Here is a 16,046-nt window from a genome sequence, read left to right on the forward strand (position 1 = left end):
TCTCTCCTGTCCTTGTTGCGAGACCCCGGGCTGCACATTGTCCTGTGTTGTTGCTGCTTCCCTAGCTCTCTGGCTGCAGACACAGTTGAGCTTCAGTGCATTGCTCTCTATGAGACAAGCCAGCAGCCAGTAAGCAGGGAGCAGCAGGGCCTGAATTGCACTGGATTGGTAGAGCTTATTCTGAAGTACCTATTGCCTGCAAGAAACACTCATGTTCATTTAACCCCAGCAGTGCCAAGAGAGAAGGGGGGGAGGGAGAGAGGCATGCAACACATTGCAGGGCAGTCCCACATAGAACTAATAGCGGAGAGTCTGCATCTTTTTCATTCGTTGCCGGAACACATCTCATAGGTAATTTATTTTAAAATCTGCCATTTACGGCACACGGCGCCTCCCACTTCCCTACCTGTTGTGAAACCTCGAACCCCCGTTTCACACTAGGCTTTCATATTCCAAGCCGTTTTGGATACCTTGTCTCCGCTGGGACCCTGTTCCATGCACCCACTACTCTTTCAGTGAAGGACTTCCTGAGCGTTCCCATACTCCAACCTTAGCGTGTGACCTCTTGTTCTAGCATTACTATTTCCCCTGCATTTAGTTGATACCCTTGATGTATATGAAGTTATCATATCCCCCCTACCTCCTCGCTCTCTTCCTTTCCTCCAGGAACACTGCTGCTGCTACTTGCAGCACCTATCATCTGAGATCTGACTCCAAAAGACTGTTCATGGTCCCAAGGCTCAACAAAGTATCCGGCCGCTCCTCCTTCTCTTACCGTGCACCCCAAAACTGGAACAACCTACCGGAGACTCTCACATCCACCACCAGTTTAAGTTCTTTCAAATCTAAGGCTGTCTCACATTTTAATCTGGTCTGTAACTGTTACATAAGCCTATAATATACATCTTCTCTAACTATGCATGCAATGTATTGTATATAATGTATACCCTGTTCATTTATGTAACTGTATTTGTATCCATGTATTATTTGTCTTAACTCTGTGCCCAGGACATACTTGAAAACGAGAGGTAACTCTCAATGTATTACTTCCTGGTAAAATATTTTATAAATAAATAAATGTATCTGTTTGCCGAATGACGGCTTCATAACTAGTTTACAAACAAAGAACAGAGCGAAGTTAGCCATTGACCTGTGGCTTTTGATTACTGGCAAACAGTCTTATCAGCACAAGATATTACATAAAGATGATGTGGGTGTGAAAACAAAACAGTAGTGGTACTGTGGGAAAACCCCCCAAAATGAGTGGTCCCGTGGGTGTGAGAATATAAACATAGGGATGAAACTAGTAAAGTGATCTCCAGCCAGAAGACTAGTAACTGATCAGAATAGAACAAAGCCATTTTGATGCCAGAGAGGTATTTAATGCAGCGAGGGGGTGAGTGAGAGGAGGGCATGAAATTGCAGATTTGAATAAGGCCTCGTCCAGGGTGGAAACAGGCGCGCTGGCGCTCCAGCGCGGCACCCTGCTTGGCCGTGCTTGGCCGTGCTTTTCCTGGCCGGCTAGGTGCACACGTGCGTCTGGGGGGCGTGGCCCCGACATCACGGACCTGGTTTGCTCTCATTGGGCGAACCGCTCACGTGACGCGCTTGCGAGCAGCAAAGTCAATTGTGCTTGCTCGGCAAGCGGCTGGCGACAAGCAGGCGCGCCCGCCCGCTCACGCAGGGCACGTGCATCGTCGCAACGTGTCCAGCGTGAGCGCGCGCACACCCGCTCAGCACCACCCTGGACGAGGCCTTCCCCTCAGACATTATTAGAAGGGACGCTGCTTCCCATCTCACTTGCAGACTGTTTCAGTTTTAGATTTTACAATTGCTTCCCTGCCTCTTGACTGGATCCCTCTCACTGTGACTGCGGGTGGGAGGCAGGGCCTATAAAATGCAGCCTGGCTAAGGAGTCAAAATTGGTTCCCATATTACCACAGTTAACACCTTGTTGTCCCTTTGGGTAAAAAAAAAAAAATCTTTCTATTCCGGCACATCCTTTGGGATGAAAGAAAGCGGCCGGGTAAAACCTTTTTATACTTAACACGGATATATTTTCAAATACTAACAACACTCCGAGGTCTTTTGCAAACGGAATAACCCCAATGTGCATCATCTCTGCCCAATTATGTATTCCTTTGTCAGCCTTGCAGCTCCTCTGTGCACTTTGTCTACTTCTATGATACATAAATGTCATGAAACCAGCGAGCTTTGCGCGGTCTTCTGTACCAAACAGCGCTGAATTTTATCAATAAAACTATTAGATGCTAAATAAAACTATTAGATGCTAAATAAAACTATTAGATGCTAAATAAAACTATTAGATGCTAAATAAAACTATTAGATGCTAAATAAAACTATTAGATGCTAAAACTCCCCGAGACTAAGATGCGACTTATACCGAATCAATGAGATGACAGATCTGATCGTGTTCTCACTTCTTTAGTACAAGATCTTGCTGCTCCTTCCAGATCTCAAGGGGTAAAAATGGGCAGCCCTATTTCATAACAACAACTTCATCTCCTATAGCGCTTTCCTCCCAATGGGAGTCAAAGGGCGTCATAATTACAGTATAGTGCACTGTACAGAGCATAGTACATAGGATTTTTACACCGCCCCTGCCCAGGTGAGCTTACTATGTTTTTGGTGCCTGAATCACAGGGACATAACGTGAATACCCCAAAATCACACAGAGCTGACACAGGGAATTGAACCAGGTCCCACTGATAACGACACTGTCTTTACTCACTGAACCACTGCTCCTCCAGCAGGAAAATATTTTTTCACACAATGCATCAATGTCATTGACTTCCTTAGAAACGCTTTAGATACTTGTGTGAAAATTAATATATAGCTATTTTCCGGCGTCATTCTGTTATCTTAAACTTCCCTTCGTTTTATAGCTTTTTTTTTTTTTACCTAGTGATATCCTACCTGCAAAAGAGTGAACATCAAAGCAGGGAATCTCTGCATATTTTGGATACACACCATGCGATTTCCACCTTCCCGTTCCCTCCATGCATTATTCCCGAATAAAATGTACGTTTACAAACAAGTGGAGCATGGGGTCGCCGGAGGTGTTACTGGGAACGGGGCGGCAGAACATACTGGACAGAGGTGAGGTGTCCGAACGGGAAATACATTTCTGATCTAGGTAGGAGACACACACCCAGAGATTTAGGCTAAAGCCCCGCTGCCTCAGACCACGCGCCCGCACTGCAGACAGGCGGCGCGTGGAGAGGCACTTGACCACTATATGCGGTCTGTAGGGAGCGGAAGCAGCAGCCGGGGGGCGTGGTTTCAGCGGAGGGCTGCAGCGGGGGTCTCCCGAGCTGCAGGAGGGACCCCCCACATGCCCTCTGCTGCTCCCGTCCGATAGCACCCCCCCCCCTCCCATCCAGCGGGGGTCGGTCTCCCGGGCTGCAGGAGGGAGCTGCTGCCGGCTGTATGCTGGAAGGTAAGCAGCTCCACTCCACCCCCCCCCCCCCCCCCCCCCCATGCCCTCCTCTCCGTGCTGACACTGACACACACACACCCACACACATCCTACCTTGTGGAGGAAGCTCTCTGACAGCTCCCGCCCCTGATAGGCTCATCAGCGCGTCACCGCTCGGGATCGCAATTTTCTTGCATCCCCTTGCGGCTGATGCATCACAGCACGTTGTGAGCCGTGCAGCGAGGGGGGACTGGGGCCGGCTCGGAAGGTTACCCCTGCTGGTGAGAAATGCGCACGCGGCCGTGCGCTTCCGCCGGACGCAGCGGGACCAAAGCCTTATGTGCCGGGACAGACTTGGATTCCGACACACGGCAGGAACGTGAGAGGAGCAGAGATTTTCTGATCTTTTTCCTAATTTTTATTTCCATTATCTTTCCCCCCTCCCCTGCACACTTTATTAAATGTACGTTTGGACTGAGCGTCCTTTATTGTTCTGCATCATTCAGTATTCAATCCCATCAAGTATGGGCTTATCGGTTTGTGCTCACGATCTTCTTGTAAAATGTGCAAATTGAAGCTTCTGGAGCCATTTATGCATCATCTTAATAAAGAATTTACCAAAAAAAAATTTTTTACAAGTGGAGATTGATCATAGATTACATAAAAGATTAGGAATAAATCAGAAGCATTTATACGGATCTGTTTTTTTTAAATAATTGACAAATCACCTACATTTAACCCCATCACTACCAAATCAAGTTGGACAGCACCTTTTACACATTGAACTCGTACTAAAATCAAAATTGTTACCGGAGCGGAAAACAGCACCAGATTTATGAGACAGTCTCCAGTTGAAAGCCACAAGGTTTCCTTCATTTGCTAAACCTGGTACGGTTCCTTCTGGTTCCCGGCTTTACGCGTTACAAAAAGAAGAAAATGCTCTCATGCGACTTATCCAGAGCCCGAAAAAGTGGTTTGAGAGAGCGCGCTGCTCAGGAACTTCCTGACTTTCCTGGTTGCAGATATTCCCGCTGCTCCAAACCTCTCCCGTGATCCAACGGGGCAAAACTTGCATACAATACAAAAAAAGAGGAGCGCAGAGAAAAAAAATCTGTGTTAAAAAAGTTTACTTTATAACAAATAATATGTAGTACACAAGGACTTACATGTAATAAGTTGGTGTAGATCATGTGCTTCCCCCACACCGCTGGTCGATGTTCAAACGGATCCCAGGGCGCACTATCGCACTATCTAGGTCTGCTCCCACCGGAGCATTGCTGGGTCACCTGACCAAAGGCAGCCAAAACTACAATTCCCAGGGTGCACCTGAAGAAGCGCGAAACGCGTAGAAGGATCTGTCAGTCTGAGCGTAGGACGTTGGGAGTTCACACGTCAGGACAGTGCGATCTACGCCATTTTATTACATGGCAGACATATCCAGTGCGTAGTGAAACGTGCATGAATAATTCAGCCAAGTCTGAGGTTTCTTTCCCAGCGTGGTTACTAGACACACATGTTGAAATAGTGCATCGCTCGGCAATCTATAAACAGATATTTACTGCTCTGCATGATATCCAACCTTGCACTTCTCTGCAGTATATTACATTGCAGACATCTATGCGCTGCTCTTCCCGGCAGGATATTATAGTATACAGCTCTGCAATGCTATAGGTACACATTTCTCTGCAGGTTTCAGACAATAGAATTTCTAGCACCTCTGGTAGCAAAAGGTCTCATTAATGGAACGGTTTATAAACGGACAGGATCTCTATATCATGTTTTGCACATATTACAATAAGTGGATGAAACATACAAGCACGTGATGGGAAATACAATTCCAAACCCGCAGAGTTTACAATCCAAATGTTATGTTGAGAGTGTGGGGAGGAGTAAGTGCAGTGGATGGCAGTGCCTGGCCTTGACAGTGGGCAAGTGCCTCCGTGGGTGTGGGGAGAAGGGGTCATGAGTCAAGGCTACTGAAACGCTTCATTCAGATGTGTTTTTAGGTTTGAATGGAAGGTGGGGGGTGTGTGCGGGAGTTATACAGGTGGCGGGGAAGAGAGAGCACTGGTTTGAAAGACATATACATTTTTATACAAGTACTTTATGTTGTCACAGAAGTCGGAGGAGCAGAGTCGGGTGTGGGGAGGATTTTATTTTCACGTTGCACAGGTACAGCACGCCAAGTCTCGGGAACAGGTCGTGGTTCAGACATACCACTGGAAACCAAACTTCTTCTTGATCATCACCTCCTGTGGCTGGAGGTTGTACAAATCGTTCAGGGTGGGGGTCACCCAGCGGTCTGTGTGAAAGACCGTCTCCCCAACCTGGCAGAGAAACCACAGTGTCAGAGGGGGGCCTGTCCTCATCAGGTGGGAAGGGGAACGTTGAATTAGCTGTGCTATTTCTTTCAGCGGTGAATACCAATCTCATACATTCACTGACTTCCTCCACTACAAATTCCTCTTGTCTTGTTTCAACTCGGCTCTCTCCCAGGCAAAACAAAGCTACTTTTGTTCACGAATTAACACTCACAAGCCTAACCCATGCTGCCTCTTCTCTTTCTGACTCTCTGCTCAGACCTCCATTTGTCATCCTCCATTTCACCTCTTTGCTGACTTTTTCAAGGCTATGGTGGATTCCATTCGTCATGACATCCCCTAAGGCACTTGATGATATCATCAGCCTCCGTTATGGGGCTGTTTTAAAACCATGTTTCTCAGTCAGTTTATCAGTATTATAGCTTCATATGTTAGAATATTCTAACAGTGAGGGAATGGCTCTTTGTATACATTGGTATTGTTCACCTGTATTTACCATCTATTCAAGGATAGTGTAGTGTTCCATTCCAACTGTTAGCACAACTCATTCATCCATTGAGCTATTTACTGGTGTGGTGGGCTTGTTTGCTCACCCTGGCTGTTTGCACCATTGCAGCCTCTATCACCCTATTTTCAATTGTGTATAGGAGTGTTTATATGAGAGGTGACTCTGGTGCATATGTTATCTGATTTAATCTATTTTTATTTCTTATTACACACTTTTTCGGTAACATATGTTTTAAGTATATAATAGTATTAAAAGTTATATTTTAAATTAGTGGTGTGCATTTAAGTGAATTTTCTTTGGGGTACAATCACTTTGTACTCCTTATTTTTCCACTGATTCACTTTTCAGTTCACAGTTGCACCCACTTTACATTTATAATTATCGATTGTATTTCTTTAATTTAAATTCCTCATCACAATTAGTATGGTTCAGTTGATCACTCCCTTACCCTCCCCCATGTTTTCATCCCCTATGTACCCTGCTCATATTGTACACCACCCCTTCCTAAAACTCTCCTCCTGCCTTCTACAGAGAAAGAAGTGACTCGTATTCTCCTTTTCCTCCATCACTTGCCCTCTTGATCCTCTCGCTTCCACTCTACTCCCTACACTCACCCACATGTACCAGAGGGAGACGTTACCTTTCCCACCTCCTTCAAGCATGCGATAGTTTACATCTGTTTTCAAAAACACCCTGGACCCTTCCTGTCTAGCTATAGTGTGTGTTTCCCTCCTGACTTCTGCCTCCAAACTCCATGTATGCTCGCACTTGCTCCATTCTCTTAACTCTTACGCTCTCCTAGGCCCTCCACACTGTTCACTTAATTCAAACTGCCCTAACAAAAAAACAATGAATGCCCTTTATGCTGGCAAAGACCTGCTTATATTACGCGACCTCTCGGGTGGTTTTTGATACTTTGGAACGCCTTCTTCACATCCTCCATACTCTGTAACAAAGCTTTATCTTGGATTAGTCTTGCCTCTCCCATCGTACTTTCATTGTCTTTTTGATAACGCCTCGCTTTCCATTGTTGAACGTTCTCTGTGGGCATACCACACTCTCCCTAGATGACCTCATCACATATTTTTGGTTCAAATATCATCCCTATGCTGCTACACAATATGTACTTTTAACCTAAGTCCCTACAGCTGCCATGCAGTTCAAAGTCTGTGAATTTCTCACGGAAAGATAATCCTGGGTGGCCCTCCACTGATTCAAAATTTACATGTCAAAAACATAGCTCCTCTTACCTGCTCCCAAGCCTGGCCCTATTTTCCTCTTCTTCATAAATGTTGGCAGCAGTCATACACCCAATATCACAAGGACACTGCCTAGATGTCACATTTGAATCTTCTCACATTTATAGTCACTAAAACCGGAGGATTTTCCCTCCAGAACCTTCTGTGTGGCCTTCCTCCCCATCAATCTGGCACACACTTTCGCTAGAATCACTTTACTCTCTTTTAAATCTGTCTCTTGCTGAAATCCCTCTCCTGAATTCTTATGTCCATTATTACTTATTAAATTGTCCTCGTCTATACACTCTGCCCCCCATACTGTATCCCAGACCTATTTTCTCACTATAGTCCTGCTTAAAGCAGAAATCCAGGTGGCATGTCTTGTTTTTGTTGTTATAGGATTGCAGTAGGGGGTCTCCGGAGCTGAACCCCTTTATTTTCCACTCCGGGGATCCCTTGCTTCCAGAGATACCGGCAGCACCAGCGGAGGTATCTCTGAAGTTTAAATGTCCTGGCCACGTGGGCCAATGGGAAGCCACAATGGATGACGTGACTGCTTCCTATTGGCCCGCAGGACATTTAAACGCTGCCATTGTTAGGCATAAGTTCCCTGGCTGCAGATACCCCAATGGAGGGGAGTATCTCTGGAAGCAGGGGGTCTCCGGAGCTGAAAATAATGGGGTTCAGCTGAACCCCATTAATTTCAGCTCCGGAGACTCCCTGCTTCAATCCTATGCCAACAAAAAAAACACAAGCAATGCGATTGCCGTTTTAAGGATGTCTTCTGTCAACCCCTTTTGTAGTTAAAGCCCCCTAAACCTCACCTCTGGAAAACCCTTCCTCTCAATACCCAGCAAACACCTACTAATTCCACCTTCAAGGCCCGTCTCAAAACGCCTCTCTTTAACGTAATATATACTCGCTTTTTCTATAACCCCCTGCGTACACGCTTACCATAACATCCTTTAACTAGCTCTGTAACTTCCCCCTACATACCCCTTAGATGGTAAGCTCTTCAGGGCAGGGACTCCTTTTCCCAATATTGACTTTTTTTAAACAACCTTTTTTTCTTTAAGTCTAAACCAGGCATTTCCTCCCCCCCACTCGGAGTTCACCTGTGGCCCCCCGACATCTGTGTCCCCCCCCCCCCAGTTCCCGGTGAATGAACCAGTTGTCTTACTGGGGAAACCGGTTGATACGGTTTGCTCCGGAGGTCAATAGAAAAGGAACAAGGTCATCGGGAGAGAACACCACTTTCCATTGGTGACTGTTGCCATATTTGTCGTTTGGGTGTCAAAACATGTCACTACTTAAAAAAATAATAATAAATGAAATGCCACCCTCCAGTAGCTGGCAGACTCAGGTCAAAGGGTCCTTCCTCATCTGTCTGTCCCCTTGCAGTGGGACAGAGTTGAATTCTCATAGGTCCCTTCTTTCCATGTCTCATCCTGCATTTGAACGGACAGACTCAATGGGTCAGAGGTCCCTCTTGACAGGCCATGGACAGATTAGGACCCAAGTCGTCGTCTTGCAAAGGGAGCGACATACATCTACTTGTGCAGTTTCCTGCGCATTCACATGATCTCCCATTCCTCACCAGATAAAAGGGTCGTGATCACACCCTCAGGCGCACTGCAGCGTGTACACGAGGCGAGCACGACAGGCAGAGCATGAATAGGAACGGTTAAGAGCACGCATGTGGGACTTCTACAAAGATGCATTTATTATTCAAAATGGCCGACATTTCGGTCCCAACCTGGACCTCTCTCAAGACAAAGTGAAGGAGTAAAATGCCGAGATATAGAGACCTTGTAAATACCCAAAATGCATAGCGCGAGCCATGTGTCACTGAATGAAAACTACAGGTGCCAACTTCAACAACGTTGCATAGCAACAGCACAAACACAGGTGCATTCCCTCACACAGAAGCAAGGTAGAATCAATATACAAAATAATCAGTGCTGGTAACAACGTGGCACGATGCTGTATACAGAGGGCGGCCAACTCCAGTTCAAGGGCCACTAACAGGTCAAGTTTTAAGGATATCCCTGTTTCAGCACAGGTGGCTCAATCAACGATAGGATAAAGTGTATATAAAGTATATAAAGTGTTAACCAAAACATATTCCTTACAATAAAGTTAAAAGCAAAAAGTAGAACCCCTCTCCCCACAAACACACAGACAAGTGGTCTGTTCTGAGGGCAAAATTATATAGTTACAAACCAACTGTAATTAGGCTGGGTTTATAGTGCAAGCGCGCGCGACTGGGCGCAAGATGTCACGAGAGCCTGTATGGTGGGGAGGCGTGGCGATGACATCACTAGGCTGGCTCGCCCTCATTGGCTGAACCGCTCACGTGACGTGGCCGCCGCGCGAAAAAAAAAAAAAAATAGATTTGACTGCTCCAAATTCTTCCGCGTGGTTACTCTTCGTAGCGCGCACTATGGCCGGCCCGATGGAGCTACTGCATTGTGTTTGCGCTGTCGCACGCGCTATAATCGCGGCCTTATTTGGGCAAAGCTCAAAGGATAACCCTCAAGGGATAAGATGACACAGAAAAAAAAAATATCTATTTCATATTCTATCGCAGACCTTCTAAAAAGGGAGAGAGAAAAGTAACAGGATCATAATGGGCAACAGTATCAGCCAAGTAAGCCATTCTAACGGATTTTGTGAAGAAAACGGAAACATAATTCGTATTAAGATCAAATGATTAAATATTGCTTTTTGAAGAGGGACGATTCCAAAAACAATAAGGGTTAAATATATATAAATATATAGGGTAAAATACTATATATTTTTTTTTTTTTGTAGATTATTAGAAAAACAGGGGACATAGGTGACAGTATCACACAAACTTAATGTAGGCATTATAGGAAGTCAATAATACTTAAAGAAATGTATCAAAGTGAGGAAAGTGGGGGGTGGGGGATATGAACCCCATACCTATGGTTATCATAGAAAAGTATTTGCAAATAAGTCTCCAGGGTCCAAAGAGTATTGTTACGTTCCACGTGAGCAATGCGCTTATGGTATAAGTCCGCAATGGCCAATGGCAAACATAGCATATGAGCCACAAGAGTAGCACCATGATCCACTCGCAGGAATATAAAGCGCGGACTGTATTGTTCCACAGATTCGATCTCGTTCCACCAGGCCACGACCATTTTTAGGAATAAATATATCTTTACACAAGTCCACACGAGTGCCCTCAACCTTTCTTATTGATATGCCACACAGACTGCTTATCCAGCAGTGGCCAACTCCAGCACTCAAGGGTCACCAACGGGTCAGGTGTCAAGGATATCCCTGCTTCAGGACGGGTGGCTCAGTCAATGACGGCCCATTAGGTCTCCTTATTTTGTTGCGTCTATTACTGCTGCGAAGCGCTCTGTACATTGCCAGAGCTACACCAATAACGATATACATACAAGAGACACCTTCACTGCCTGAGTTGAGTTGGCCACCGATGGTTTATCTAGGTTCTTGTGTGCACCCGTGGCAGCAATTCCAATCTCAGGAGTACGGTTTCTTTGTGTTATACCAGAGCTAAGAGGGGCCCAGAGCAAACATCTCACCTTCCACCCTGGGACATCTTTCATTATAATAGCCTCTTCCTCCAAGTTCTCCCGCAACAGCCGTAATACTCTGTGTAGGAAAAAGGACACGGGTCAGTGCGATCATTGCCCCCGTGGCTGAGAAGGGGTTAAAAGGGGCATTCTCTCCTATTCCCCTTCAGAATAGGTTTTTGTAGCCCTTAAACAAGGATTTCCTGCTATCTAGAGCTATTCTTTCCATACTATGGTGTTTGACCAGTTAAGTTGCACTGCTCCTTGAAGAAGGTCAGTCCCTTCTAGGACAAATAGTGAACTAAGAAAAGTGATGCGTAATGGGTTAAATGTAGCTGATTGTATGAAATACAATCAGACATATTTTTAACACATCTAATATTTCCATAAAAAACAAAAAGGTTGGGAGGGATTTTTTCAATCTGTATCTAGTGTTTTCTGCTGATAGAACTTTGCCAGCATCCAAAGCCTCAGGTAAACTGTTCTTTTTGCGCTGTTCTTTATTTGCAAAGTAATTATTAAGCCATCATTAGTGAAAACAGATAAACACAGGTAGCGGACCTGTATGAATCCAGTGTTCCTAGAGAACAGCAAAACATTCATTTGCACAAGTGAAACAGTTACTTTAAGGGGGATTTCATCGCTCAGAAAGCTGATTACTTTGGGAAGTTATTTAAACATTCTCCCACCTCCCCTGCTTGCTATGGGGACCGTATAATTAACATGCTTCCGGTTTCAATACCCGATCATAAAATATAATGGGGTGAAGGTGAGGTACTTACCGCCTGTCTGCCTCTGCCTGTAGGAGGGGGAGAAGGGCAATACGCGTCTCCAAATCTTCAATCTGCATCCGTCTGGGAGACAAAGCCAAAGTGCTGAGCATTTCTCTATAGCATCATCTCTGTACATAGATCTTTACAGAGATAACACAGGGCAGAGATTCACAGCAGGTGGTTCTGGAACCCTTAGGGATTTGTGAGGAGTCTCCAAGGGGTTCCCCCCAAAAATCTATGTAATGGCAGATTTCAGGCAGTATAGTGGGTTCCTGAGCCCGTTTGGGGACTGCGCACTTAGTAAGACCCCAAACTGCACCGTAGTGTGGGAGGTGTAGCTGTCAGAGCAGGAGCTTCCAAAGTCACTCCCCACAATGCTTTGCACCACAGCAGCAAGACATTGTGGGGTGCGACTTTGGAATCTCCTGCAGCGATTCCACCCATGCTGTCTGCACACATTGAGGGGCAGTTTGGGGCCTTATTAACCGTGTGTCCCCACAAGCTTTATACACTATACTTGCCTGGGATCTGTCACACAGTTTTGTTAATAGTCTGATGAGGCGGCAATAAGTGATTAATTAGAGGCTAGGAGAACAAATATTTTCTAGCAGGGCACAGTGTAAAAAAGGTTGGGAGACGCTGACCTAGAAGATATCCCTAAATGGATTGTTCTTCCCTGTTCCAAGTTAGCTATAGTTTTATGTACTGTACCAACACTTTCAGTGCTTGAGGGGCGAGCTGTATATTGTGCACTGCTGGTCCCCCTCACACTAAAGAGGTTACGTGTAAAATAGAGAAGTGAAAATTGGGGGAATAGGAGCCACTGCTCAGAAGAGCTCACAATCTAATGGAGGAGTTGGGAGACGGGTACATGGAAGTACCAAATTGTATGGGGCAAGGTGAAGAGGGAAAGTGTGTATGAGGAGGCTTATGAGGTTACGTTACTGCACTATAGAAATGCTTCATTGTAAAGGTGGGGGCCAGATAGAGGGATCCAGATTTCAGGTGGGACAGAGCAGTAGAGGTGTGTGAAACAGAGATTCAGGAGCAGAGAAGAGGGATTAATACACTGATGGTCACCTTCTCTCTCTGTTCCAGCGGGAAATGCTCCAGTATCCAAACAGCAGAACTCCAGCACCCAAAGCAAACATGCTGTAACCTGCAAAGAAAGACACAGGGAAGAACTTCCTACGCCTGTTACATAGGAGTCTGCTGAAACCTCTGCTTTATAGCCTAGTGTTTATAGCCTATAAATAGTGTTTCTGAAGTATTTACAGTCAGACTGTAAGAATCTCAGGGCAGTGAATACTATGTCACAATGTTTACTTTCATAATGGACGCATGTAGCCCAGCTGTGTATGCTGTCTTACTATCTAGGTAAAGCACTGGGTATATGGTTGGTTCCAGTCACTTTCTCTGGCTGGTGGCAAGCGGTTCGTCACACAGCTGGGGACAGAGACTCTCTGTTAGCAGTCAGACAGTCTCACTGGGTACCAGTCACTCACTCACCGGTCAGCCCGCGGCGGGGCATGTTCCTCTTATAATCGATGGGCCCGTATCCCCCCGAAGGAGGCATGTCCTGCTTCACCTTGGAGGCTGCCATCTTGGTGGAGTCCCACAGTTCGCTTGGTGGGGCCTCCACAGGGAAGCCACAATGACGTCAACACGAAAGCCACGCCCCGGCCAAACCGCGCTGCCATCTTGAGTGTGGCATAAACATTTTTTAAATACCCAACTGTGCATCTTTCTTATACAAATAAGTAACAGATACTTAATATTAAACTACTGCTATACAGAAAGAGCGATTTTGTTTGCCAATAATATAAATTATTTACGAACCTATTTTAACCTTGGTTTTGGATATTCTTTCTTTTTAGAAACATTCTCCGAAAAAATGGTAAATGAGTTGAAATAAGACAGGATCAGAAACGATATTCTATTACCAATTCTGATTGGATGAAATAAAAGACACGGGGGGACGGACGTCTTTAGCACTAACTCTGCCTGTTCATAATCATGCATACTGTATATATAAAGTGCTTTAATTCCAATCCCCCCAAGGTCCAGCTCCTGTGCAATAAATCAGTGTCTTTTAGACGGTAAATAACTAGAACGATATTTGTCTTTTCTGATTATAATATAAACTGATTGGTGATTAGTGTAAAAGCTGGAGTCCAACAGATGGTGTTAAGTACCCTTCTGTGTCCACCAGAGGGAGCTCCTTACACAGCAATTCCTGATATGAGCATACATATGGAAATAAAAAACACAATGTTAAGACATTACAATACTTGTAACAGTAATAGGACTCGTAAATCATATATGATACCCATTATAATAAATTGTGTTATCGCCCTATCTATAATCCTATTCTAATAACAATATAGTTCTAATAATGTGTGAGAGGTTACATTTAAAACCGGAGCTGTGTAACTGGTCAGGTATGGCTTAAATCTTCGAGTCACCGAAAGAATTAGATCTCAGCCCTTTGGGTGCCGGCAAGTAGCGATAACGTGATCGATACAAATCACTACTGTGCCGCTGACGGAAGAGGAGGGTCCCGTCTTCCCCTCAGATTGTGTTTACTGTTCCTGTGGATCGCTGAATGGGATCACACCTAGGCTGCGCTTACAGTGCCGGCGACAGCGACGCCGCGTCAAAACAAATGCATTGCCGCCGGCGCGTGTGCTTACAGCAAGCGCGACGCGATGGAGCGACGGCTTGGTCGCGACCGCTGGAAGTCATCTCTATTTGATTTTTCCAGCGACCGCAGCCTGACGTCACCGTCACTATAAGCGTAGCCTTAGAAAACCAGCATGACGTGGCTACTATATCATGGGTTCCCTGGCGTGACGACTCCCCAATAGGGTTACTCATGACATGTCTGCTATATCAGTGAATGGATGTGTCAGAAAACCATTCAAGAGCCTTCATTTGAAGCCAGACGTAATAAAAGAATGAAGGACTCCATTCCCTCATTTGTACGGTTTGTAAGGTCTGAAACGCTTATTCCTATGAGGTCTCCTATTATGATGTTAGATGTATTATTGCTGTAAACTGCTACGTACATGGATGGGGCTATATAAATAAAGTTAAACGTGTATAAGGATATTCTTTATCTGTTAACAGGACACAGAACAACAGTTTTATAAACACGCTGTCCAAAAGGTTAGCAAGCGTTTTCTGTGTCTGGGATGAAAGAGGAAAGTGAGCTTTCTGGAGCAAGAATCTATTTTCCAAGTATCTGGTTTTAGGTTTGTTACACTTATTGTATAAGAAGTCCCCTGTGTTGTATGGTCTCTTTGCAAAGTGCTGTGTAAATTGTTGCTCCTATATGTATGTATGTATGTCTTTATTTATATAGTGCCATTAATGTACATAGCGCTTCACAGTAGTAATACATGTGACAATCATATAAATAACAGATCATGGGAATAAGTGCTTCAGACATAAAAGTAACATTTCGGAAGAGGGGTCCCTGCTCCGAAGAGTTTACAATCTAATTGGTAGGTAGGGAGAACGTACAGAGACAGTAGGAGAGCGTTCTGGTAAGTGCGTCTGCAGGGGGCCAAGCTTTATGTATCTTGTATAGTATTAGCCATGGTGCTACTCATATGACTTAAACGGGCTACTTGACATGGGCTGTATAAATACAAATATAGACACGTACCATACACATACTCCAATATAAGTGTGTTGTAATAATCTAGTTTCACATAGGTCATACATGGCACATGTGTGTGCATCAATGGATTAGGCTATATTGTTAATACATGCCCATATTGTAATTGTGACACTGTGTGATTGTGTGATTGAGTGAGAACAATTAATAAAATAGAGAGCTCAAGGTATCACAAAGAGATACATATTTGGTACGGTCTGGTATTAGTTCTTGGGAAAGATGATCTGGTAACACTGTTTGGGACATGCAATACCCTGGCAACGGTGATGGATAACATTGGGCCCATGTCCTTCCTGACTACCTAGCCAGGGGCACCTAGCTCCAGTCCTCAAGGGCCACCAACAGGTCAGTTTTTCAGAATGTCCCTGCTTCAGCCAGAATGATGGAGCCACTGATTGTGTCATCTGTGCTGAAGCAGAGATATCTTGAAAACCTCACCCTGGGGGCCCCTGAGGCCTGGAGATGACCACCTCTGCTATAAGGTGTCCTATTACATACATATAGGGAGGGGTACGT

General features: G+C 45.1%; 1 protein-coding gene across 1 annotated transcript; it reads right to left on the bottom strand.

Annotated features, from left to right (window-relative positions):
• Positions 1-5,574: 5,574 nt before the first annotated feature.
• NDUFA13 (NADH:ubiquinone oxidoreductase subunit A13) lies at positions 5,575-13,512 on the bottom strand. Its single transcript, XM_075611109.1, has 5 exons — positions 13,358-13,512; positions 12,929-13,007; positions 11,858-11,929; positions 11,085-11,154; positions 5,575-5,766 (listed from the first exon to the last, which is right to left on the bottom strand). The coding sequence occupies exons 1-5, from the start codon at positions 13,449-13,451 to the stop codon at positions 5,647-5,649; spliced, it is 435 nt and encodes a 144-aa protein (XP_075467224.1). The 5' UTR covers positions 13,452-13,512; the 3' UTR covers positions 5,575-5,646.
• Positions 13,513-16,046: the final 2,534 nt, after the last annotated feature.

This window comes from Ascaphus truei, chromosome 8 (genome assembly GCF_040206685.1).
Source record: "Ascaphus truei isolate aAscTru1 chromosome 8, aAscTru1.hap1, whole genome shotgun sequence".
In the NCBI taxonomy this organism is placed as follows: Eukaryota; Metazoa; Chordata; class Amphibia; order Anura; family Ascaphidae; genus Ascaphus; species Ascaphus truei.

Bases quoted from the DNA above. Each gene is read 5' to 3' on its own strand.
- NDUFA13 (XM_075611109.1), bottom strand. From the start codon at position 13,451: ATGGCAGCCTCCAAGGTGAAGCAGGACATGCCTCCTTCGGGGGGATAC. The intron at 13,008-13,357 runs GTGAGTGAGTGA...CTTTCTTTGCAG, and splicing joins GCCCCGCCGCGGGCTGACCG to GTTACAGCATGTTTGCTTTG. The intron at 11,155-11,857 runs GTAAGTACCTCA...TTTCCTACACAG, and splicing joins CAGGCAGAGGCAGACAGGCG to AGTATTACGGCTGTTGCGGG.